The following is a 26,410-nucleotide window of genomic DNA, read 5'->3' on the forward strand; positions in this document are numbered from 1 at the left end:
CAGATTACAACCTTAATTAATAAGTAGTTTGACTTGCAGTAAATGAATGAGTATAATCAGCGATACAAACTGTTGTAAAATGATTATCACACCTTATATGGTTATTATAAATTAAAACATTCTACCCCTACACAGATCAATATACTGTTTGCAACTTGAAATAATGAATACTGTAAGTTAGTTTTTTTTATAACATACTGATAGAGAACGAATATACATTTACCAAACTCTTTTTTTAACTTTTCCCCTGGCAACATCCAGCATTGACCAACTCTTCTTTCTTGGGGAAATATCTAGAAGAAAGAGATTTAGTCATTCATTTTTCACTTTAAAACTTCCTTTGTATTATTTTGTTTCAGGGACAAATAAACAATGTATAATACATTTATTTCACTTTATATTTTTTAAATATGTATTTTTACACTTGCGTTAGTGCTGCACTTGATTACACATGTATTTCCATTTAATGCTACTCTATACTTCTACATTTGTCTAACAGCTTTAGTAACAAGTGTTGTTTTTGTTTAAATCATCAAGAAAATACTTGTGTTAGATGTTGTGATTTACTGTATTCAATAGAAACTTGTCTTTTCGTTTTTACTTTAAAGGGGACCTATCATGCAAAATTCCCTTTTATACCCCCTTTTTATACATGAATATGTGTCCCCGGTGTGTCAGGGAACTCACCAAGTGTCAGAAAACACAACCCTCTCTCTTTTCCTCCATACCCAAATCTCTAAAAATGGGGCTGCAACGGATCTGATGCAGACTGATCCAGATTTGAATTATCTCTGACGTCAGAAACGGGGTGCTCCGCCTATATGGGCAACTCTCCACCTATCAGGGGAATGAGAGGTTGCCGTGGCATGGTAACAGCATGGTAAAATGAAGCTCGTGCCTCGCCCCCCCTCCTTTGCCGGGGGGCGTGGTCAGCTGCAGCTCATTTGCCACAGAATCAGCCCTTGCAAAAACAGTGCTGGAATAGAGCGAAATGAGGCATGGCTAAAATGCATGATCTGTTTGGTATTTTGAAAAGAAAACTTCACAGACATGTTTTATATAGGTATGGCCCTACAATATATTATTCAAATATAGCATGATAGGTCCCCTTTAAGTATTTATTCTTTAAGATTTGATTTTCTGTTTCACGGGGATTTAGTTACTGTTGAGTGTTTCTACACTTGGATTTGGGAATATGTAGCTGTCCTATTTGTATAAAATAGCTAAATCTAGAGCCATAACATTGATTTGTATCTTACCTTGGATAAAAGATCATGATAACTATCAGTGCGGCCACACTACCGATCACCACTATCACTGCAGCGACGACAGAGACGACCGACAGCGAGGAGGGTTCTGGATCAGAGCACACAAACATGAAGGGACATTAAGAAGATGGTAAATAAAATATGCTTTTATGTTGTGCATGTCAAATCAACAATGTAAGTATGGAGGGATTTGTCACTTCATATGGAACAGGCAGACAATGAGCTTGAAAGAAGAGCATAATGAAGTGATCTGAACCAACCTGAGCAGATAAAGGAGCCTGGCGTGTTGAGACACTCCAAGTTTTGTGGGCAGACAGAAGTTTGCTCTTCACATTCGTTTATATCTGCAACAATCAGGAAGAAACACTTTAATCAGTGTTGCATGCTTTTTCTCTTTAATGGCCAGTTATTCACAATTATTGCTAATTGAATGGACCTTAACGGTAGGTTGTTTTACTGATTTGGCTGTGGCTTTCAAGATCTAAAATGAAGTGAAAAGTTGTGGTTCACATCTGAATCTTGACAACACCCTTAAACTATTTTGTTAGATATGATTTGGAACAAATAAACCAGCCCTCTCCCAATCTCTCGTCTAACATATTTATAGGTCACCAGTTCAGTCTCGGTACCTTGACATGTTGGGGGTGTGGGGCTCCACTGCTGGCTGTTTGGATCACAGCTGATGGATGAAGATCCCAGCAGCTTGAAGCCAGAGTGACACTGAAACAGAATCACAGAGCCACAGAGAAGAGAGTAGCCAGACTGAATCCTGGGTATGGGACCACAGCTGGGATCTGAAAGAGAGGAAAGATCCATGTAAAAAAACAACAACACAAACCCAACGCAACACTGTTTTTTTTCCTCTTCCTCCCACTGTGTCTGGTTCTTTCCACGGGCTGAGGTCGAGGTGGGTGATGAGCGGGTGAGAACAGGGCAGCATGTCCTCTGGCCTCTCGGTGCGTGAGAAGGGGTCAACGGGGACGTGAGTGATGCGGCTGTTGTCACATATGATGCGGGACAGAGAGACGGCGTGGAGGTGTCTCCTCTGGGAGCTGCTGAACACTCCCTCCACCTCCCACCAGAACCTAGGGAGAAAAGACAGTTTCAGGTTTCTCTTTTTGCATCAAAATCAGAGGTGCAACACTTGGTTAATCAACAATAAGAAAATGTTGATATCAATTTAATTGTTAAAGTATTTTGTCATGCAAAAATGGCACAAATGCTGTTTTCAGCCTGTTATATGTGGAGATGTTTCTGTTTGTATCTGTTAGTACTTATATTTAAGTTCATATCTTTGGGCTTTGGATTAATAAAAACTGACATCTAAAGAGATCAACTTGGATTTGGAGAACCTGGGATGGATATTTTTGACGTGTTCTTGTCTTGTAAACATTGACTAATTAGTCTACAAAGTAATTGTAAGATGCAGCCCTAATTTGAATGGTAAGTAGTTGGTTTCACCTGTCCCCGTCCCTCAGCGCTCTGAACTGTCTCGCCAGCAGGCAGGACAGCAGCGGTCCGACTCTTCCTCCGGGCAGAGCGGGCTCAGAGATCGCCCCCACCCACATATCGATGTTCTGCGGCGTCCCATACAGGAGCTGCAGTTTGTGAGCCAACGTGAAGTTTCCCAGGAGTTCTGCCAGGTCTGATGTGGTGTTGGGAACAGAGAGGCTGCAGGACTTCCTCCACGAGCCGTATCCTGGTGGGACAGGAAGTGAGGGGGAGAGCTTTAAGTACAGGGGTTCAGGCTGTGACTAAGACCACCTGGACTAAAAGTCAGAATAACTTCATAAACTTCAGATATTAACTTTTGGGGCTAAAGACTAAACATTGTTCTATAGCAAAGAACATATTTAAAAGGACGGTTTACCCAAAGATTTAAAAAAATACAGAATATTTCCTCTTCCTTTTGATTTATTTATCAATCTAGATTGTTTGGGTGTGAGTTGCCTAATGCAAATGTCTGCTTTTACTCCAATATAATTGGACTAGATGATAATCTAATTAAAGGGCAATTAAAAAAAAGCCGATGCTCAAAGCATCAAAAGAATACAAATTAATAAAAGATCAACCACAATATATCTTTCAGGATATCATGGATATCAAGACCTTGTTGTGAGCAGTTTCATGTAGGAACTCCTTTCTCTTACCAAACTACACCCTTTGTTGAAATGTCTCTTAACCAGTCAGCAGGTGACATCGGTATGTTACAGTAACACTATACTGTGGCTGAAGTCATAAAGCTGGTACCAGGCAGGCCGTGATCCCGGCCCCTCTGCAGGTTAAGGGCCCCGAGGTCCAGAGGCATCCCCCCCTGAGCCTGAAACAGCCTCTCCGTCAGCTCCTCCACCATCATCTGCCCGGGGGTCTGCAGCTTGGCCGGAGACAGCAACAGACCACGCAGCACAGGGTCTATACCACCTGACACCAGGAGAAAAGATAGAAACAGACATGGTTAGTAAATAGTTTTTGGAGTTTAATAATAATAATAATAATACATTATTATATAATTACTTATAGAGCGCGTTTCTAAAAACTCAAAGACGCTTTGACAGAGAATAAAAACAAGAGATAAAAAAAACAGCTTTTTTTGGATGACAGCTTTGTATTTTTACCTTCCTGCACGACCCTCCAAGAGGCAAACAGTGAATGATGCAGTGGCAGCGGAGGATGCTGGGAGTTAGGGGTATATCCCGGACCCAGCCTGGTCACCACTGGATGCACGGTGACGTGGGCAAAACGGAAAGCGGCAGCAGCGAAGGCGTTAGCGATGCTGGGATCCACCTCAGGGTCGTAACCCTCGTAGGGAGGCATTAGGCGAGACATGGTGCTCTCACCGAGGACCCGCGGGAGATAGTGCTCCCATGTGAGGATCTGGGAGAGAAAGGAAGTAAGGCAAGGCAAGGCAAGGCAAGTTTATTTATAGAGCACTTTTCAACGCAAGGCAATTCAAAGTGCTTTACAAAAAAAAAAAAAAAAAAATGAAACATTAAGCATTAAGAAAAGCTAATCAAATAAACATTAAGAAAAAAAATACATGGATAAAAGTTACAGTGCAGTCTAAAATATAAATAGTTCAATTAAACATTACAAGAAAAAGTACATGGATAAAAGTTACAGTGCAGTTTAAGATATGAATAGTTCAAATAAAAGCAGCGACAAAAAGAAAAGTCTTCAGCCTGGATTTAAAAGTAGTCAGAGTTGCAGCGGACCTGCAGGTTTCTGGGAGTTTGTTCCAGATATTTGGAGCATAATAACTGAACGCTGCTTTACCATGTTTAGTTCTGACTCTGGGGACAGAAAGCTGACCAGTCCCTGAAGACCTGAGAGATCTGGATGGTTCATAGTTTAGCAGGAGGTCAGAAATGTATTTTGGGCCTAAACCATTCAGTGCTTTATAAACCAGCAGCAGTATTTTGAAATCTATTCTTTGACACACAGGAAGCCAGTGTAAAGACTTCAGAACAGGAGTGATGTGATCCACTTTCTTAGTGTTAGTGAGGACTCGAGCAGCGGCGTTCTGAATCAGCTGCAGCTTTCTAATAGATTTTTTAGTGAGACCTGTGAAGACACCATTGCAGTAGTCGAGTCTACTGAAGATAAAGGCATGGACAAGTTTTTCCAAATCCTGCTGTGACATTAGTCTTTTAATCCTAGATATATTCTTTAGGTGATAGTAGGCTGATTTAGTACTGTTTTAATGTGACTGTTGAAACTTAGGTCAGAGTCCATGACTACACCTAGATTTCTGGCTTTATCTGTTGTTTGAACATTGCACACTGAAGCTCAGCGCTAACTTTTATACGTTCTGCCTTGGCTTCAAAAACCATTACCTCAGTTTTATTTTTGGAGAAAGTTCTGACACATCCAGTCATTGATTTGTTCAATGCACTTACTCAGTGTTTTAACTGGAGCATAGTCTCCTGGTGAAATGGTTACGTAAATGTGTGTGTCATTTGCATAGCTATGGTAACTTATTTTGTTGTTCTTCATTATCTGAGCCAGTGGTAGCATGTAGACGTTAAAGAGAAGAGGCCCCAAGATGGAGCCTTGAGGAACCCCACATGTCATATTTGTCAACTCAGATGTGTATTTACCGATAGAAACAAAGTTGTTTCTGTCCTTTAAGTAGGATTTAAACCAATTTAGAACTGTTTCCGAAGTCCCACCCAGTTTTCCAGTCGGTCCAGTAATATGCTGTGGTCAACAGTGTCAAACGCAGCACTGAGATCTAATAATACTAACACTGAAGTTCTGCCACTGTCTGTGTTTAAGTGGATGTCGTTAAAGACCTTAGTAGGTCAGAGGACTGGAAAATCCTGTAGTCTGAGGGGAACGGGTGGAGGTGGATACCTGGTGGATGGCTCCCATGATCTTGCGGGTCTCCTGGTAGAGTGTGTCCGGGCTCCAGTGAGGGTTGAGCAGGTGCAGCTCTCTGACCAGCCTGTTGTGCTCTCTCAGAAAGAGTGTGTGCAGAGCGATCATACCGAGGTGCTCATTCGCTCTGGAATCACCTGTGAAACATTCATCATAAACAGCAGCTCCAGTGAAGCCAGCAGAGAACAGATTGCTCACTACTCAGTGGTCAAATGTAACAGTACGTTTACTCTAGTAGCCTAACTTATTTTCAATAGCTTCCATGTCATATGACCTAATGACTCCAAATCAATGCGGCACAATATTAATACACTTGACAACCTGTTTTTAATGGATTTTAGTCCACGTTTTATATTATATATATATATATATATATACTTTTATATACTATAGTTTATTTTTACTTGCTTTCCATGTCATGTGACCCAGTGACTCCAAATCCATACAGTATATTATTATCTAAATTAACAAAAATGTTTTATATAAATATTTTAAATAATAAAAAAATCTTGCCTTTACGTACGTTTCCAGTGTTCTTCTAATACAATGTGTTTGTACAATTAAGTCATGACACATCAGTTATCAAAAAGATGTGTCAAATAAGACAAATTAATTATATACTTTCTAGCTAAACTTTTGATAACATGAGCAAGTTATCACAGAGGATCTTTAAAATAATAACATTGGTTTTGTGTTATTTAAACGGTAATTTATCGATGGCCCCTAATTCAACCCAGTGGTTAAGAGTGAGGGCTTGGATGTGAGCTCACCATCTTCTGACTGCGCAGTCTGTAAAACTGAGAAAGAAAGAATCTAAAACTAACTTCACACGGGTACATTCACTCGCTCACCAGCTTGAAAGCAGGATGTGGTGTTCCCCTGGTGGCTGGATCTGTCCGATGCCCGAGAGCTGGAGGAGTTTCGTGGGCCGCAGGGGTCCAGGTGAGCCTGCAGGCGCGGCAGGAAAGGCATGTAGCCCAGGTCCTGGTCTGAGTGCTGGGAGTTGAGGGTCATGGAGCCCAGACGACAGGAGCTGTTCCTCAGGGCCGAGGCCAGGCTGCTGGAGCTGCCGTACACCATGCTGGCGTCCACGAAGGAGGTGATGGCGTTGAGCTGCTCTCGGTGGCGGTAAGACGGGACACAGCTGGGAGCAGAGCGGAAGAAGGGCATGCAACTCTGGACCCCGTTGCGAGGATCTGACAGAGGGATCTGAGGAGAGAGGTTAACATTTGTTATAGTTTATGAGGGGACATCTAAAATGATTTTAAACCAAAGAAATATTCCTTTCATAGTAATAGAGTACTTGTAACCTCCGCTAAAGAGCATGTGTTCCTGGTTTGGTTAGTGTGTTTGTCAGCAGGATTACAGAAAAGGTACAGGCCCGAATTTCATAGAAATTGGTGGAAGGGCTGGGCATGGGAACCAATGCAACAAATGTAAGTTGTTTATTATTGTAGAGCACCTTCATTTTTAATTTTTTACTTTTAAGCAATTCATTACATTTTTCGTATAGGTATTTATATTGTATGTATACTTTGTATACGAGGAACATTGAAATAATTAAAATACTTATTTCAGTATGTCTACCGAGAATATTAGGCACACACATTTCTGTCAAGATCAATAAAAGTAATATTTTAAAATTAAAGACACTTGAGGAATATTGAAATAAATTAAATACTTACTGTATCTCAGTGTGTGTATAAACGATATTACGTTCCACATTTCTATAAAAGTTCTATCTTACAAATACAATTAAAGATGTGTGACCATCAAGCCAAAGAACAAGAACACTAAGCAGCAGCTGTGGAGGGGCACCTGTATGGGGAAGCAGGGTGCGTCCCGGCTGCAGGTGCGTGTGCAGTCCGCTCCGGTCCTGAAGGCAGCAGTGCTGGAGCTTTGAGGGGTCAGCACCACGTCGTGGTCGATCCACTGACCCCACTCCACCAGCAGGTGGGACAGGGCCGAGTCCAGAGAGATGTTGTCGTTGTGAGTGAACAGAACCTCCTGAGACACCCTCCGCACCTGAAACAGAGACAGGAGTCAGAGCGGCTAACGGACAGAGGACGGCTGAGAGCAGCTGCAGGACTCTTACTGGAGGCAGAGTGGCGTTATGTAGGTGTGCTGAGGGTCCAGCCTCTAGGGCACACCCCCCACACATCCTCATAACTCTGCAGGCAGCCAGCGGGAATATGGGATATTTTGCAGCCCCCCATCTGGGATTCTGTCTAAACAAGAACACGACAAACACAAAGTTCAGTGATGGAAGAAGTATTCAGTACTGCACTGTGGGAATACTCCAATACATACAATTCCTGCCCTCAAAACATTTCCTAAGTAGAAAATAGTATTATCACCATAGATAAAATACACTTGAAAGTACAGTCTTCATTGTGCAGTACCATATTTCCTCTTTGTTGTTTAAGAATGAAGCATAATTATTTTGGATAGTTCAATGCACAGGGATGCATCTTTTTTCTTTTGATCGCCATTTTGTTTGGTAGTGTTGATGCCCTGCTCCAAACACCATGGTAAACTGCTATGGTTTATTTATGTTTTGGAATCCTGAAACTCTTTAGAAGACTTTGGAAAACTCAATCCTTATCCAGACATAGACCTTCGCTAAAAATCATATTCCATACTACTTTTCCACAGTATTTAAAACCTCTAAGCGGTACTTTTACTTTCCTTGAGTATTACGCTTGATATACCTTTTGATTCTACTCTACTAAATGTTGAGAAAGTTAGATATTAGGTTCCTAGTTATTTGGCACATTTAGAAACATAGCAACCTATTCATGACAACAGTGCTCTGTGACTATATGTATTTCTTAAGCACTGACCTGTTGTTGCACTCTCCCCGTGACGGACCTGTAGCGCTCGGACAGACAGTCGGACTCACAGCTGGGTCTCCGCAGCTCAGTGGAGCAGCCGGTCACCAGCAGCAGCTCCTCCATGTCCATTGTCACTCAGAAGCTCTTTGGGAACATACAGTAAACACAACGCCCACATAGACAGTATAACTTCAATATTTAAAAGGAATATGAAAAAAGAGAGAAGCTGGTTTGAACTTGTTTGGAGTGGTTGATCAGATCATTTACCTTTGCCTTATTGACCTGAGTGAGAAATACAGCAAGTATATCCTCGATACAAACAAATACTGGCCTACATTTACACAAACTGGGGGCACTAAGGAACAAATTACCTCAACATCTATTCAAATAGTCAGAGATATTTCTACGTGTAGTGTTGCTGCTGCTCGGTACCCTTTGGGTCGGGCTGCACCATGGTGTGGGTGTACACCATCTCTCTGATCAGGTCCACCGTGTTGTCCAGCAGCTCGGCCGCTCGGATCTGAGTCCTGGTTCTGGCTTCAGTCTGTTTGAACTGGGCCAGCAGGTCACTGGGTCTCAGAGCGCCTTCGGACAGAGACTTCTTCACCCTGGAAACATTTTTTATACTTGATATTGGTGCCAACACAATGACTTATAACCATAACATGTGATTTTTCCTAGGAAGTATTCAGATCCTTTACTGAGTTAAAAGTACTAATATCACAATGTGAAATTAATCCACCATAAGTTAAGTCCTGCAGTCAAACTTTACATAGGTATGTAAGTATTATCAGTATTTATAGTAGGACACATATTGCAGAAATATGTTCCCTGGCAGTTTTTACTATTTTATATGTTGTTTTTTGATTTATACTACTGCTGTATCAATGTGTATTCTGATTTGTACTGCTGTAGATGTTTAGGTTTGAGCTAATTTAACTCCTTTATATACTTTTTGGAAGTTTCACCTAGAGGTACTGTATGCATCATGTTTTATGAATTCATCATACATTTGCAGCTTCACTAACTTTGACAATCCCCAATCACCTTTACATGAGCTTCTCAAAAAATACAGCCCTGTTTTGGGGCTTTGTGACGATGCATTTAACATTTGCCCCTTAGCTGTAGTGTAATTAGAATATTAAGTAGCATTAAAAGTAAATACAAAAGTAAAGTATTTTGATTGTGTCCATAGAGTCATTTCTTTGGCTCTTCACTTTGCCCGTGGGTCATGGTCATGGACTTCCTGACTGACTGACAGACCACAGCAAGTCAGAGTCGGTAAGCACCTATCATCCTCCCTTATACTAAACACAGGAACCCCACAAGGTTGTGTGCTTAGTCCCATGCTCTTCACACTCTTTACCAGCGACTGCACCCCCATCCACACCTCCAACTCCATAGTAAAATTTGCAGACGACACCACAGTAGTCGGTCTTATTACAGACAATAAGGAGACAGCCTACAGGCTCGAGGTGGAACATCTGACTGACTGGTGTAAGGAACACAACCTTGTCCTTAACACCTCCAAAACTAAGGAGCTCATTGTTGATTTCAGGAGGACAAAAAAGGAAGTCCATCTCCCCCTCCACATCTATGGAAAAGCAGTGGAGAGCGTGGAAGGCCTACGGTTCCTTGGAGTCAACATCTCCAATAAATTAACATGGACCTCAAACACCTCAAACCTGGTGAAAAAGGCACAGCAGAGACTGTTTTTCCTGAGGAAACTGAGACAGGCCAGGCTTCCACAAAAACTGCTGGTAAACTTCTATCGGTCGACCATTGAAAGCACCCTGTCCAGCTGCATAACTGTGTGGTACACCAGCTGCACAGCCGCAGAGCGGAAGGACCTGCAACGGGTGGTGAAGGCTGCTCAGCGCATCGTTGGGACTGAGCTGCCCAACCTTGATAACATCTACAAAAGTCGACTGCAGAAGAAAGCCAGCAGTATCATCAGAGACATCACACACCCCGGCCACTCACTGTTCGAACCGCTGCCATCCGGCAGACGGTTCAGGTCAATAAAAGCACGCACCAACAGACTGAAGAACAGCTTCTTTCCCAGAGCTGTGGCCTCCATCACTCCCATCCCTGTCCAACCACAAAACGCACTATAACATGCACACATACAAACACACTACTTCCCATCAAAGACTGCAGCCTAACATTTATTTATTTATTTGTATTTTTATTAAGTATCAACTGATATTTTTTAGTAACTATTTATATTTAAACATTGTAGCTTTATATATTTTAACATTCTGGTAAAGTGCATATGATGACCCTGATTATTATTGCTACTATCTCTGCTTTATCACTGTTTTTATGGATGTGTTCTTATTTATGTTATGTATTGCATTGAGAGATGCCAACTGAATTTCGTTGCACTGATGTGTGATGACAATAAAGATATATTCTATTCTATATTCTATTCTACCTTTCACTTGTGCGGGCGTAAGCAGCATCAGTCAGCTCGATGGCCCTCTGAAGAGCCTCCTTCACAAAGACAGATCCTGGATACACAGATCCTGACGCACCACAGAGGAAAACAAAGATTCGGTTAGTAAAAGCTCCTTAATATGTGGACGCATCAGAAACAATCAAGCAGAAATCCTACCTGAGGTGTTGTCAAATACTCTGCTCAGTGAAACAGGCTCAGGGAAGGAGAGCAGGACAAGAGCCAGTCCAAGCAGAGAGACAGACACCTGAAACCAAAACACAACTGACTGAATAACTCGAGAAACATCCTTTTTTGTTTAATAAACTTAAGAAGGAAATACAAATGAACTTACCATGAGTGCTGCGTCCATCTAAAACTGTTCAATCAGTGCAGAAGAGATTCAAGAAATTAACCACTGCGCTGATTGTGACTCATATTGAGAGCCAACATTTGTGTGTGTGTGTGTGTGTTTGGGGGCTTCGAGGATGCCCTTTATACACTGGCAGCAGGGCCAACAGGTATGTGCAGAATCCCCTTATCTGTCCTCCTGGTGACAGGAAGGCAACATCAAACACTCAACTCACTGCCTCTACCTAATAACATTCAAATCAAATGTACTTCTGTCCGCCTGATGAAAACCTCTTGTCATTATTTGAATCATTTCAATGAAATTACACAATTCTACCCATCCATGGATTATTTCCCTTGCAATCTGATCGTCCCTATGCCAGTGACACAGGACAGGTGGGTGAGCATCAGTGGTGGAATTTAACCAAGTACATTTACTCAAGTAACTCAAGTTTACTCTTCTTTATTTCAGGGCTAATATTGTACTTTTACATTACATTACATTTAGCTGACGCTTTTATCCAAAGCGACTTACAATAAGTGCGTTCGACCAAGAAGATACAAACTTGAAGAAAACAGAATCATGTAAGTACATCAGGTTTCAAGAGCCAAACAATGTCAAGTGCTACTCAACTGGCTTTAGATAAGACAATCCTTTACTTGTTATTGCATTACATTTATTTCATTGGATTAGTTGCTATAGAGATTAACACTGTGACATATAGAACATATGAAAAGCTTCTTTACTATGACACTATTGTAAAAAGAACGCTACTGTACCTGCCCCTGTATACAATACAAGATGAGCTCATTCATTCATTAGTTTTTTTATATAAATTGAATGCCAGCTTTTATTCTCAAAAGTGAGGATTTAACGCTTTCCTTGTTATTATTTTATGGATTTGTATTCATATTTTTCAAGTTTGGATTATTAAATGGAGAAATGTTATCAAACAAGCAACTGAATTGATTAAACATTGAGGCCGTTGATCCATAATGAAAATAATTAGTTGCAATCCTGTACACAATAAATAGAAATGAGCTTCACCTCACAACTACAACAGTAAAATCCTGCTTATACATTAATACATGTGTAAGTATATAAAGTATTAGTACAGTCAGGTGTAATTTTTCTGCATTGATTACTTTCAATATGTTCCTAAATATACACTCGTACTTTTTAATACAACACATAACTTATAACAAGGTATTTAACGGAGTGGTAATAGTACTTTTATCAAAGGACAGGAACTGAATACTTCCTCCATCACCGTTTAGACAAGGATTCGGGGAAATAAATGAAGAAACATTGATAAAGAAGAACATAAGAAAGTATTATATGTCAGAAATAAAGGTCAGTTAACTGGGTGCAGAGGATGTGACTCAGAGCGCAGTTGTGTCCACTGAAAGCCTTAAAATGTCAACAGTGACGCACCAGGCCGCCCCGTCCTGCCTTTGATGCTCCAGGTGTGAGATACCATCAACCGAGTCATCAGTCCATCATTACCCATAATCCACTGTATGTGACGTTCAACATCTGAAATGTATAAAATACTTCGTGTCCCGTTGAAGAAAACATAAGCACGGACGTAAAGGTAGATAAAGAGTCAGATCACATTCTTTTATACCCGTTTGATAACTTAAATGGTGCAGTAAAACTAAAGCAAGGAGCAGAAACATGCATTTTATATGACTTTGAAGACAAAAAATAAAAATAAATAAACAGTAAAAAAAAAGAATATATATGTATATTATTGTTTTACATTTTTATTGCTGTTTGCGGAAAATAAACAAAATTCATTAATTACGACATCTGCTGTGAAAATTGTGTTTGTTTCCTGCTCTTTACGGGGACTTAGTCGTGCATATTAATGACAAATATTTTGTTCTTAAAACAGAAAAAATTATAATAATCTTATAGACAGTTTTTATTCACGTGTTACCTGGTGAGTTCATTTTTATATATAAAAAAAGTATCCGTGATCCAGCAAGTTCCGTGCCAATGTTCAAGCTAATAATACTGTTTTTACAGGGAAGACACGTTCCTTCATTGAACTTGAAAGCTTTGACATTAATTACAGCGCATACATTGGGTTGCAGCTTCACAGCAGGTACATTTCAGTGTTAGTTATGTTGTTTGTGTCGAGAAGCTGCAGCTGGTCCTCAGTTAGGCGTGCTGAGACCACAGGAACCGATCGCAGCGCTCCAGCATCGTCTGGATCATCGCTCTGTAACAAAAACTAAATATTTAGAAATGCAATACCTCAAGATGAAGAACAGCCAAATGAAACTGATTCTCTTTCATTATAGAAGAAGCAGTTCCCGAGCTGTCATCTCATACTTCATTCACACATTTTGGTTCAAAATCTACATATCACAAGGTGATTTTTAGACTCAATTGATTACTGTCAAACACATTACATTACATTTGATTTAGCAGTCAGTTTTATCCAAAGCAACTTACAATAAGTGCATTTAACCATGAAAAAGCAGGATTCCTTCAAGTATTAGCTTCCAATGAGCCAAGCATTGAAAGTGCTACTGCATTGGCTTCAAATAAGCCTCGAGTGCTTCCTAGCGAACAGATCATTTTTTTAATTAAATTCTATATATTTGCCAAGGAACAGTCAAAACAGGTGGGTTTTCAGTCTGCCACAGAAGATGTGTAGGCTTTCTGTTGTCCTGATATCAGTATATTCCACCATTTTGAATTCAGGATAGCCAACGTGACATTTTGATGTGGTACCTGGGTCACACGAGTAGCGAGGTGATTGGTCAATGCAGTACGCACGCCGAACCACTGAACCTTTTTAACCCTGCTCTCTTCAAGAGGTGCATTTAATAATATTGCTAATGAGTGAAAATAATGATCAGTAATTCCTGACCTCTGCCTCTTCTCAGTCACTCTCAGCAGCTCACAGACCAGTTTGGAGTGGGGTGAAAGGTCGAGCTGCACCCCGCACTCCTCCAGGACGGCCATGGCGCGGTCGGGCCCGGCGCAGCGAGCCAGCATCAGGGTCAGGGTCTCCGGGCTCATCTTCCCTCCACAGTCCTCTGAGCCGTTGGACCAGCCGCTCCCATTCACACCGGTCAGCTGATCCGAGTCCGAGACCCCGCTGCAGCGCTGAGACAACCGGATCAACAGCTTCCACTCCTCCAGGGTCTGAGGCTCCACTCCTGGACAATAACAGAGGGACAGGACAGACATTAGACTATCATGGGGTTTTATGTTTCAAACTTGTCAGTTAGTTTCATTAGGGTTGTTTCTTTGGGGGATGAGTGCCAATAGGGTCATTAATAAAGAGGATTTCTACTGATGTATGACTAGATCCTTAGTGTAAAAAAGGATGACCATTGTTTGGACCAAGCAACAGCAGGGATTAAGAGAAAGACACTACGTTATATTTTGGTAGACTAGGTTATCTAGAATGTTTATTATACTGTAGTATGATAAGTAATAGTATTGAATTGTTTTCATTGAATAAACTATACGATAACGTTTACAGTTGTGTGTGACTAAAATGTCCAGACATTTAGTCAACCCAAAAAGATGGATGACTAAATATAACAAAACTAACAAGGACATTTGACAGGACTGAGACGACATGAACGATTGTTGACTAGATGTATGCTGCTGTTATGAACTCTCCTTTCAGCCAATTGGAAATAATAATTGTGATTCTGTGTGAAGGTTTTACCACCAGCTTCCTGCAGCAGACTGATGTCATCCAGCCGACAGATGGCGGAGAACGCCTCGGTGCGGCGCTGCAGCTCACAGCAGAGCGAGATGTAGCCCGTCCAGTATCTGCACACACACATTATGCATGATGTCAAAAAGTAAACTTCAAAACAAAAACCAGCAAAAAATGACTTTGGACAGTTAGAAGTACCCGTGACTGCGGCACGTCTCGGCCATCTTTTGCTTGGAGGACAGATCTGCAGGAAGACGGATCAGGAGAGACAGGAGGCGTCCGTAACCCCAGCTGAAACAGTGAGAGTGCCACCTGCAGCAGGAGTCACATATTTATTAATAAACTTCACTTTATTTTTGTACCTTCGTGTGGCATAAATAGAATCCAGTGAAATGTACCCATGATATTAACTAGGTCCATATCACACTGGAAACTTGCTCTTTAAGTGAATGTTACAAATGAATAATCCTAAATCTATTTTGACATTTTCCACACACAAACAGGACCAACCTGGGCTCTCCATCGGGGGTCAGCGTGTCACAGCGTTGAGGTGCATCGTGGGTAAGTGCCAGCTCCAGCCAATCCTGTCCGAGTGATTCTGGTTCAAGAAGAGATTGCAAAAAGGACAACCTAAGGAAGAAATGTCAAATTCAGCAACAAGGGGAGTTCAAAGTCTTTATCAAATAGATGAAACTAAATGTGTACCTGTCCTCTTCAGTTCGAGATTGGACCAGATTATCCAGGTATGCCAGGAAGTGGCTTTGCTGAGCCATGGTCACGATATCAGCAGGAGTTACCGTGGGGTAAAACTGCGTAAACGAGCGCACAGCCGCCTCCCCGTGCTTCTCATACAGCCTGGATGACAACACAGATAACTTGCTTAACAAGACGTCGATCACTGTGATATAAGTATGAGTTGATCAAAAATAAATGTGTGTACTGACCTGTGTAAGTGAGCGAGGAGAGGGGGGGCACTGCAGGGCTGCAGCTCTCTCAGACTGCGCAGAGACCTCAGCAGATCTCCTCTCTGAATCACCTCCACCACCTTACTGTGCTGAGTGACATCTACAGAGAAAGACAAACATTTCTCAAATACATTTTAGATTGCAGATACAAGTGAATACAGTATTCTCTCGCTACCTCAGAATCAAACAGAGAAATATCACTATTAGAATATTCACCGGGTGTAGAATGTGAAAATTGAGAGACCCAGCCATGTCTGTGAAAAGCAATACCTGCCTATTCCAAAGCAAAGAGTTTTCATAAGAAGTAATAATGTTGGACATAGAAACATATTCACAATCATAGACTGGATTCTCTGTTTTAAAAATGGCTGAATGAATGTTTATTATTGCTCAACTGATTTGACTCTGAAACTTGAAAAGCGTTTCTGACATTGAAGGAAAATCTTTGAATAATGAGGATAATTTTTTTTAAATAACATATTACTTGTACTTTTCGCTAAAATCAACTTTTTATCCCCCGACTAGACAAATTGTTCAAATGTTACGAGCCGCTCAACGGGTAAACATTGTTTTTGTTGGGCGGGTGGTTGGTGCAAAGCTACGAGACACTCGCATGTCAAATCAGGATTTGGTCACTAAAATACAATGATTTTCAAAAGCAGAAGCCCACTATGTTGTTGCGCGTTGAAGTGTGTTCTCTTTATATTATCTACGTTTTCTTTCTTTATGCGTGACATTTGAATTGTTAAAACGAAATACAGAAAAACGAGTTAAAACCACAGATTTAAGGAGAAGCTTCTGACCGAGCATGGCCTCGGTGAAGGAGCGCTGCGCCTCGGGCTGCTCCTGATGACACAGCAGACACATCCTCCTCACACGCTCCTGGTCCAGCAGAAAGAAGTAGCGGCGCAGGAAAGCTATGCATCCCAAAGCTCGTTCATCCTCCTCCTCCTTCCTGAAGCAGCTCAGCTCCGTGTAGAGCGTGGCCAGCTGGTTGAGATCGGCCAGGAGATCCATTGGTACAGCTTTAGGAGACGCCACTCGGACCGGATCTGGACGAGTCTCATTTGAAACTTCATGCTCTTTCTCAGAGGAGTCACACCCGTCCTCTTTTTCTCCGAGCTCAGGAGACTCCTCTGTCATACTCTCTCTTGGTTCACCTGACGACAACGACGACTCCTCTTGTTGCTCTGAGCAGGCGTTTAGATAATCCCAACGCTCTTCTCCTAGACCATCCGTTATTGAATCACCTGCAGCGGCTGACCCGTGATCAGCAGGTCCGAGGATTCGATCCAGCACCACCAGCCACTCCAGCAGAGTTTCCCCCAGGCAGTCTGGGTCCAGCAGCACCAAAGGATCTTGAATCTGGGAGCTTATTTAAAACATTTTTTAAATGTAAGTTAAAAAGAGGCTGTGGAATAATGCAATCTGGATTCTATCAAAAAGCTGGGCTGCACTTACATAGCTCGCTCTGTCGCTGACCGAAGTTCCTGCATGTCGGACTCTATGGTCGGCATTTCATCATAAACTCTGTGATGGCAAATATAATTCACTTTACTTGATATAGTGTATTCAAAACAAGTTAATACTCCACAGCTTGTCCTAAAGACAAATAAAGTGGATTTCTCATAGTCTCAGAAAAGTGCTTATAGTCCACGTGTTCAGGTCTTTACTCACTCATTGTCCATTTCCTCTGAGAACGAAGTTGCGGCTGAGATTTCTGCCTGTCCGCCCTCTCTGAATTCAGTCCGCTGCCAGAGCTCAGAGTTCATCTGCAGGGTGTTGATCTTCTCCGTTGTCTTCTTAACAAAGCTAGAAACACTGAAAACAACAATGACTGAATATTAAAAACAACCCTATAATATTACATTAGATGAGCGAACACTCAGAAAGGAAAACAGAACTACAAACGTTTTCACATGTCGAATGAACAATGGGTGTGATGCTTGGAAATGAAACCTGCCACACGCTTCTCCACAGATAAACAATGTTCATTTAAAAATAACTAAGAGGTGCGTGTTCACTGGAAAGGGGAAGTAAGACGCCTACAAGCACAGCTGCACTTACAATTATAGTGATTGTAGGCGTTTCAATCCTCATTACGAAAAAGACATTTGATCATTTAGTGTTGAATACAAATCTAAGATATCTAATGTCTTGCAGCTCCATGTCTGTATTGCTGCTGTGACACGTGACATAAGAACATTTAAGAAAACCTCATTAAACTATTGAGTAATACAAATGAAAAAGTGCATAGGAAACATTAATACCTAAAAGAATAACACTCAAAAAGGAGATACATTTAGTTGAAGAAGAAGAAGACTGTAACCACCTTTATCTTAAAATGCACACTTGTCTATGTTTTTATGTCACCATTAAAAAGCAATCTGATTAATTATTACACGTGTTTGAACTTCCAAGCACTCTGGAATGCGCATGATGTTAAAGTACATATGATAATGGGAAAGTAACAAAAAGTAACAATGCTTATGATCTGAAAGGTAGTCTGTGAGTATGTCTGCCCTTTACCGCTCTGCATGTTACCTGTCTTTGACGGCCTGCAGTGCGATGCGGGGGGGTTTGGGGAGAAATGAGAGGGGGAGGTGGAACTGCAGGCCTGAATCGGATCGCTCGGCCTCCACTCGCTCAACGCTCTGAGGATCTGAAGGAAGATGTGGGCAAGAGCCAGAGGACAAACACAGATGGATGGATACTGCAGGGGAACGATGGAAGGCAGAGGACATAACGCAAGCAGATGGAGCCAGACACCACTCAAGAGCAAACGTAAATTAAATGCTGCACAATGTAAAAAAAACAAAATGGTGATTTATGTGTGATGCAATGGAACAGATAGGAAACGTGATGTTATTAACAGCGTGCCAAAGTAAAGCTTTTATTGGCAAAGCACATCAGCCGGCAGAGTGATCGTTTAGCTCTCAGCAGATTCAGAAACAGCAACACTTTGATTCAATTATTGTGTGTTTCAAAAATGAAAAGCATTGTCATCTTAGTGGCAAACATACAAGACCGTTTTTGAATGATTATAGATGTATTATTATGGCAATAGAGATAAAGTCAAAGAGTAAAATTAATTTCAAATGTTTTTAATAATACATTTTAGCAGCGACAGATGCTCAAAATGACAAATATCTAATTTGGCTTTATATTGAGGTGTTTTAATAGAGTAGTAGATATGAATCTGAAAGTAACTTTACTCTTTTTCTAATTAAAGTAAGAAGAGGCAGAAAAGAAGTGTGTTCCTGCACAGATTAAAGAAAAAGTAGAGGTAAACAAGAAAGTGTTTTTAGGAAGAAGATAGTCACAAACTGGTTTCCATTATTTTCATTGTTACAAGAGTTTGTTAGCATGTCCAAAAAACTCATACTGGTAATTATAATAATACAATTATTATAACTAGTATTTATAATCAGTTATAACAATATTTGAAAACGACCTGTTCATTCATAAAATGTGTCAGCTCTTAAGGTGGCAGTATCGAAAAGCACTCTGAATTGAAATAAGGCCTTTCTATCGCGAGCACACTGTATGTTTAACAGGCAGCTGCCGTTCTCTTACCATGATCCACCTGATCCTCCTCCTGCACAAAACTGAACTCTTTGAGGCGCTCCTCCTCGGACGCTGACTGGTTGATGAGGGAGCTCGTCTCCTCGTCCGACTGGCTTCCTCTGCGGCTGATCACACGATAGATCCCACAGTCCAGGACGTTGAAGCTCTCCTGGATAATGATGATGTCAGCAAACCCATTGATTACAGACAAATAAGCAGGGGCTGCATGCTTGAGTCGTAATGAGCTAATAGAAAATACATGTATTGAAGGAAAGTATACAAAACGTGGTGTTAGTTTGATGTGGAATTATTCTGGATGCAAAGACTGAAAGCTGGTTCTAACCAAAAGTGTGTCGTTTAGAAAGTTGGATGCTTATCTTTCCATTTTCAAGATCGCAGTTAATCATCTGCAGGGAGTAAATGTAACTTACGTGTGAGGAGATGCTGCTCCTGCGGCTGCTGGAGGCCGAGTCCAGAGGCTCCAGTTTGGAGATGACTTCCTCCAGCTGGACACACAGCTCGGGGTGTGTGCTGGAGCTGAGCTGAGACCTGAGGTGTTCCAGACGGTCGATGGGAATTGATTTCCTGGCCTGAATTAAAACAGGAATCATGATGAGCAAGGCTTCCTAATGCTTTATCATCACATAGGGAGATCTTACTCTGTTTATAATACATCTAGGTAAGATACAACATTTCTAAAATGCTTGATTTACTTTCAACTGAAATGATGGTGCCTCACACAAAAGTGTTTTGATGTGCTCAGAAGACAACGATGATATGTCCAAAAATTCCAAAAAAAAAAAATCAGTCCTGATCATGAGTACCACAAATGTGTTTAATTTTCATGATGTTTAACCTTTTAAATTAAAATGTTTTATGAAACTACGCCACACGCCAATATAATTATTCTATGTATACTGAGTGCTGCTAGGGGTATTTTATTCTCACAGTTTGGAAAATGATTAGCAACAACATTGTTTTTTTTACATTACATGTCACTTGTTAGACGCTTTTATCCAAAGCGACTTACATACTCAATCCTGTGGGCAATCCCCACAGGAGCAATTTGGGGTGAAGTGTCTCAGGGACACAACGACATGCTGACTGCAGTGGGGTTTGAACCTGTGCCCCCCTGATCATAACACCAACGCACTAACCCACACGCTTAAATACATTACGATTTTTTAATGGGTCAATTACCACGATTATCCCTTCTTAAAGATGTATTACAAGTGTAATAATGCTAGCAGGAGCCATATCTAGCACATGGCAATTGTTGATTCTTCTTTTAGTCAGGCCATGTTAGGTGAGACAGTTTTACAGTATATTTTGCTTTATCCTTGTAAACACAGGAAGTAATAAGAACATTAGCCAGATAAGACCTTGAATCTAGGTTTCTCTGTACACAGAGAGCGGGGGTCTCACCCTGCTGCTGGTGACTATGTGCTGGAACATACAGCAGACCCCAGCCGCCAGAGGCCAGGACTCCCTGCGCAGCAGACGCTCCACACAGCGCTCAGCAGACAGCAGCGAGAGGTGGGACAGACGCCCGCTGCCATGGAGACAGAAGAGCTCGTTGCGGTAGACTGCAATATTAACCAAGTCTGTAAAATAAAAAAACAGGATGGATCAATTCACACTAAAGTAAAGACAGGAACAAAAGGTCAGTATAATCAATGTTTAAATTGTTAAAAATGTTCAACCTTTACTTTTTTTATATACACCTTTATTGAACAAGGACCATGCATAAAAATACATTAATCTAAAAAAGAGAAGAGATGCTAAATGCCAGATTAAAGCTAAAAGCTCATTTCCGTCTGCAGTCACTGGGCAAGTACACGCATAACAATCAACCAACGTTAAAAATATCTCATAATGCTGATCACACTAACAAATAAAACAGATCAAATACAGATCTAATAATGACTTTTGGTCCTACTTCCACACAATATAACAGTTCATGAATTTGCTTCACCACTCCAAAGGATTGTTGGTGGTATTTGAGGAGGAAGCAGGATAAGCACACCTTTGACTTCAGTCCACAGAAGCACTTGTCCGTTCTGAGGTGTGAAGATATAAATTGCAGAGTCAGTCCAGGTCAGCAAGTTCTGGTCTCTATAAATAACAGTAAAGTGTACAGTTTGTCGAGTGAGTGAATAAACAATAATGGGAGGGTTTTCTTTTTGATGTCGGCTAGTGTAATCAACGCACTTGCTTAATCAACAATGTGCATGTGGTAAAACAAGTGATCGACAAGCCTAAAAACTAAGATAGGAAATATATAAATAATATTACCCAAAGTAAAGCAGTTTAGTGAAGGCGATTGACTGCGGGCTCTTCTGTGCTGGGTTGTAATGTGGCTCATCTCTGCAGGAATGTAAGACAGTTAGTTGTTTGGCCAATCAAAGAAGAACATTGTAAAGCAGGAACAATCATTACCTGTAGGTGATGAGAGGGAGAGGAGGACAGGCCAGGGGCTGTTTGAACTGATGGGTGCTCAGAACCTCTCCATTGAAGCTGGCCTCCCATATTCGAGACCCCGGCCGGGCGGAGTACAGCAGGGGGGGCTGTCCAACCAATAAGCCCCTGTTCTGAGGGTAGAAACACGCTCCATACTCTCCATCACGCTCCTTATATCCAACACGCCAAAACTTCTCCCTGAAAGCAAGAGATAATAGAAAAAGAACACACAGGAATTCCTTTCAGGAGTTAACAAAATGATCAACATGTTGCCAGAGCCCAATCTTAAGCCTGTCACTAATATTTGATATAAAATACATTACAAATACATTTTAGAAAATAGTACTAATGTATATCCCAATATCTTACTTATATTTTTAATATGTATTGTTTTCCCCGAAATCCAGATATATTTAGTTTAATATGATATAATACTGAAAAAAGCAGACGTCTCCATATTTGAGAGCCTGAAAAAGCAGTTTTTGCTATTTTTGCATAAAAGGAAAACCTTGGCTGAGGGTCTTTTGCACTAAAGAGACGCAGCTGTGGTGGTCCTCACCTATCTGTGTCACAGAGGTAGCAGCGGCTCAAGGAAGACACCAGCAGGCGGCCATCTTGGTAGCCGAGCTGAACCACTCTGGAGTCCACAGTGGTGACGGTCTGAACAGGGAAGATAACGAATGTTGACCCCTAGACACAAAGAAAACAATATCAAACATTTATGGTATCTGCATAAATCAGAACACAAATTAATTTTGACTTTACAACACAATATTACAGAACAACCACTAGAATAGTATAATACTAATAAGGACCTTATCGTTTTCTGGAACTGTGCAGAAATACTGACTTTATTAGAAGAAAGGTTCAATGTTTTGTAATGTTGATTTAGAATCATAATCAGAAAAAGGTTTATTACCAGGTAGGTTTACACGTACGAGGAATTTGACTTTAGGAATTTCACACACAAACAGTTGTTGTGAATCAGCAGCCACTAATACCTTGCCCAGCTTGGAGGATCCCGCACGCAGAAGGGACACCTTGCCTCCCGTGTCCCCGACGAACACTCTGAGTGTGCTTGTGTCCCAGCAGAGGGACGTGATGGACTGGCCTCTGTGCTCCCAGGAGACACTCACTCTCTCCGGACGACCCCTCCGCTCCAGCTGCAGCTCCCACACCACCACCAGACCCTGACTGCAGCCGAGACACACAATGAGAACAATACAGGCGACACCAGACACAGAGATACAGTGCTGTATGTGAGAGATACCTTTATTTCATGGATAGACTCTCACCTTGTTGCAACCGCAATAAAGTCTTCATCATGAGGGCAACACGCCACCTGAGTAATAGATCCCTCCTGAAGAAGAATGCACCAAGGGTTAGGAGTTAAAAGAAATACAAATAAACTAACATTGTATTTTCTTTTTGTGTAGCTGTGACAGAAAAAGCTGTGACAGAAAAAGAGTGAACATTTTTGCACAAAGCCTTTGGGTCACATATTACCTTGTGGGTGAGGATGAGCCTTTGTTTCCAGCCCTCCTTCTGGATCAGGTGCAACCCTCCTGCTGATGTTCCTAATGCGAGCCACTTCCTTGAGACTGCCAAACAGGTACACTGAAACAAAGAGTACATAGTGTTTAATGTTCTACATTGACGAATGTGCAAGTTATTGGCGACAAGTCGTTGTGATTTGCATCATTAGTGTAGTCACTTCTCAAAAGCCAATCTGACGTTTTCAATCCTCTAAATATTCTTCTGCCCTCAAGGTCTGTTGGGTTTTTAATGCATGATGATGAATAATAAACCACTATAAATCAATTATAAAAAGGTAAACCCAGAAAAGTGTATCCCTACAAAATACATTAAGAACTCCATACTTGTTTAGGAGAAGGAAAGAGACTGTTTCAGATGCCATTCAGTATTGGCAGATACTCAAAGGTTGTGGTATAAGAGCCGTTAATATTGATTATGTGTGATTTTACCATAAAACTCAGACATGTGATGGTAAAACCTACCTTTAGCCTGCCAGAGTCTAAACGGAGAGCAGACAGAAGCGGATCGAGGCAGTCAAACTCTGCCAGGACATGACTGTGGTTCTCTGGCACAACTGGTATCAGAGGCATCTTCACTGCTGATCCTTTACAACTGGGAGACAATAAGACAAATGTGAGCTGCTCCAGAAGTCACTGCTCTGCTCCCTTGCATACCTCTGCCCTCAGCTGCGTCGCATCATATGACTTTCAGCGGTGCACCTACTTTCTCAAATTGACCAGTCATGACTTTACTTTACACCGTCTCCATTCTGGTAAAAACATGTTATCATCTCTAGTGCAGCAAAACTGTTGTTCCAATATCTGCTGTCCTGGAAGTCTCAGTTAATTTTGAAAGAGTTGTTTTTTTACCAGGGCGCCATTCAGCTCAAAATCCAACACAATGTAGTTTGGCTTTGATTTACTTTTAAATCCAACATATGAGGAAGCAGAACAAAAACTGCAGATCATTTGAATAACTGTAAAAACCATCAGTGTGTTTTCTACATTTCAAAAAACACTTAGAAAACAAAAGGACAGAACATAATTGCTCCAGAGCATTTAAGTGGACAAATATTTCAAAAGAAGGTGAGAAGAAACAGTCACCTCTGATCTCTGTCTCTGTATTTGTTAACACTCTAATGTCTGCTACAGGAAGGTATTTAGGGTTAAAGATGTGCTGATCAGACCTAAGGAAAATGTACACTCATACCGGCTCAGTCCTTGACTCAAAATGACTATACGAAAGAGAAAAGTAGCAGATACAACACGAACCGTCGCCATGTACATAGTGTCTTAATCAGAGACAGAGATGTTGTTAACTGTATTGCTTCTTCTGCTCGTTATTAGGGATTTGATTACCTAATCCAACACCGATTAGAAGTAGCCTACAAATCAAATTATATAGTAAAAAGTGAAGGAAAGTACCTTTAATGTGTTAACTATAACGGTTAACACATGTTTACTTACTTAGAACTACCAGAGTGTAGAAATACTCTTTTACAAGTCAAAGTCCTGCAATCAAATCGTTAAAGTACAAAAGTATTGGTATCAAAATATACTTAAAGTTCCAAAAGTAAAAGTATTCATAGTGCAGACCAGCCCATTTCAGAATAACATAATATAATAATATATATTATATGTTTTGATTATAAATATTGATGCATTAAAGTGTTATCAAAGCTGGTAAAGGTGCAGACAGTTTTAATGACTTTGTATACAGCAGGGTAACTTGTGAATTTTGCTCCAGATGTAACTAAAGTCTTATTTAAGGGTTGATTATTTTTCACAAATCAGCAAAGTAATTACATTTTATTAAATGAATGTAGTGGAGTAAAAGTACACAATTTACCTCTGAGTGGGGTAGAGGTGGAAAGTAGCAAAACATTGAAATACTCAAGTAAAGTCCAAGTCCCTCAAAAGTGTACTTAAGTAAAGTACTTGAGTACATCTACTTTCTATTAACCCTTACTTTAATCCTTAGTGTTAGTGAGTGAAACTAACTAAGTCAATCACTGTCGGGCTCCTTATGGTTAGTTGTTAATAAAATGTCTACAATTCATTCAATTGTTTCCGAAACTAAAAAGGGGACGTCTGTCTGCCATGCATCACGAGACATATCTGCTGACACTGATGCTAACGTTACCATCAAACTAATGGACCCAGAAAGACATAACACAATATTATAAGAACGACATGGCTTTGTTAGGTATAAATAAAGGTTTATTCAAAGTAAGATTAATCTGAAGACTGTTCAGTGTGCTAACTCGCCTCTGTATTTACAATAACAAGTTAGCAAACATGCTAGCTGGCTAAGATAGTGATGTAGGGACTAGGGAGCACGTATGGTTGTCATTAAAAACTCACCAAATGTCAGAAAAAACAGCAGTGTTTCCGTCAACAGATTCACAAAATAAACCCCGTCACATCGCTGGCTTTCTTCACTTTTTTCTGTGGAAAGACAGCGGTGAGTCTCGCGCCTGTGTGTCCGCAGCCAGGCGACCTGTCACGGCTCAGCTGGTGACTTCCTGCTGGAGGCTTTATCACAACCAGTATTGGGAGAAGTACCCCTTAATAAAAAAAGTACAAATCTTAAAATACTCCATTAAAAGTGAAAGTACATTTTTTAGTTTTTTACTAAAAATAATCGTTTTATTTTGTTGGTACTTTTCTTACAATGTATCTTTCTTTACATAAACATTTCCATGTTAAAGTATGCACCATGTACACCAAGGCAAATTCCCGTGTAAACCTACTTGGCAATAGACCGGTTTCTGATTTAATTTTACATTCTGTTTTTAGCTCATATTATTATTTGTAATCATATATTTCTTTATTGAACAAGGACCATGCATACAAATCCATTAATCTTAAAAAGATCTCCTTATGCACAATGTCCCGTTGCTTTATACCATATCAGCATATTT

General features: G+C 40.8%; 1 protein-coding gene and 1 pseudogene across 1 annotated transcript; both read right to left on the reverse strand.

The window, feature by feature from the left end:
* Nucleotides 1–235: 235 nt before the first annotated feature.
* On the reverse strand, nt 236–11,289 carry LOC117448490 (eosinophil peroxidase-like; annotated as a pseudogene).
* Nucleotides 11,290–13,018: 1,729 nt separating this feature from the next.
* On the reverse strand, nt 13,019–26,006 carry hps5 (HPS5 biogenesis of lysosomal organelles complex 2 subunit 2). The gene is made up of 23 exons (XM_034084622.1): nt 25,851–26,006; nt 23,970–24,099; nt 23,458–23,568; nt 23,247–23,311; nt 22,953–23,145; nt 22,511–22,641; nt 21,931–22,149; nt 21,787–21,858; nt 21,518–21,606; nt 20,917–21,095; nt 19,923–20,081; nt 19,501–19,660; nt 18,469–18,586; nt 17,602–17,745; nt 17,386–17,454; nt 16,728–17,296; nt 15,904–16,024; nt 15,665–15,814; nt 15,470–15,589; nt 15,158–15,271; nt 14,966–15,072; nt 14,153–14,444; nt 13,019–13,495 (listed from the first exon to the last, which is right to left on the reverse strand). Exons 2-23 carry the CDS (start codon nt 24,075–24,077, stop codon nt 13,435–13,437), a joined length of 3,351 nt encoding a protein of 1,116 aa, XP_033940513.1. The 5' UTR covers nt 24,078–24,099; nt 25,851–26,006; the 3' UTR covers nt 13,019–13,434.
* Nucleotides 26,007–26,410: the final 404 nt, after the last annotated feature.

Source organism: Pseudochaenichthys georgianus, chromosome 6 (assembly GCF_902827115.2).
Source record: "Pseudochaenichthys georgianus chromosome 6, fPseGeo1.2, whole genome shotgun sequence".
NCBI classification, from domain to species: domain Eukaryota; kingdom Metazoa; phylum Chordata; class Actinopteri; order Perciformes; family Channichthyidae; genus Pseudochaenichthys; species Pseudochaenichthys georgianus.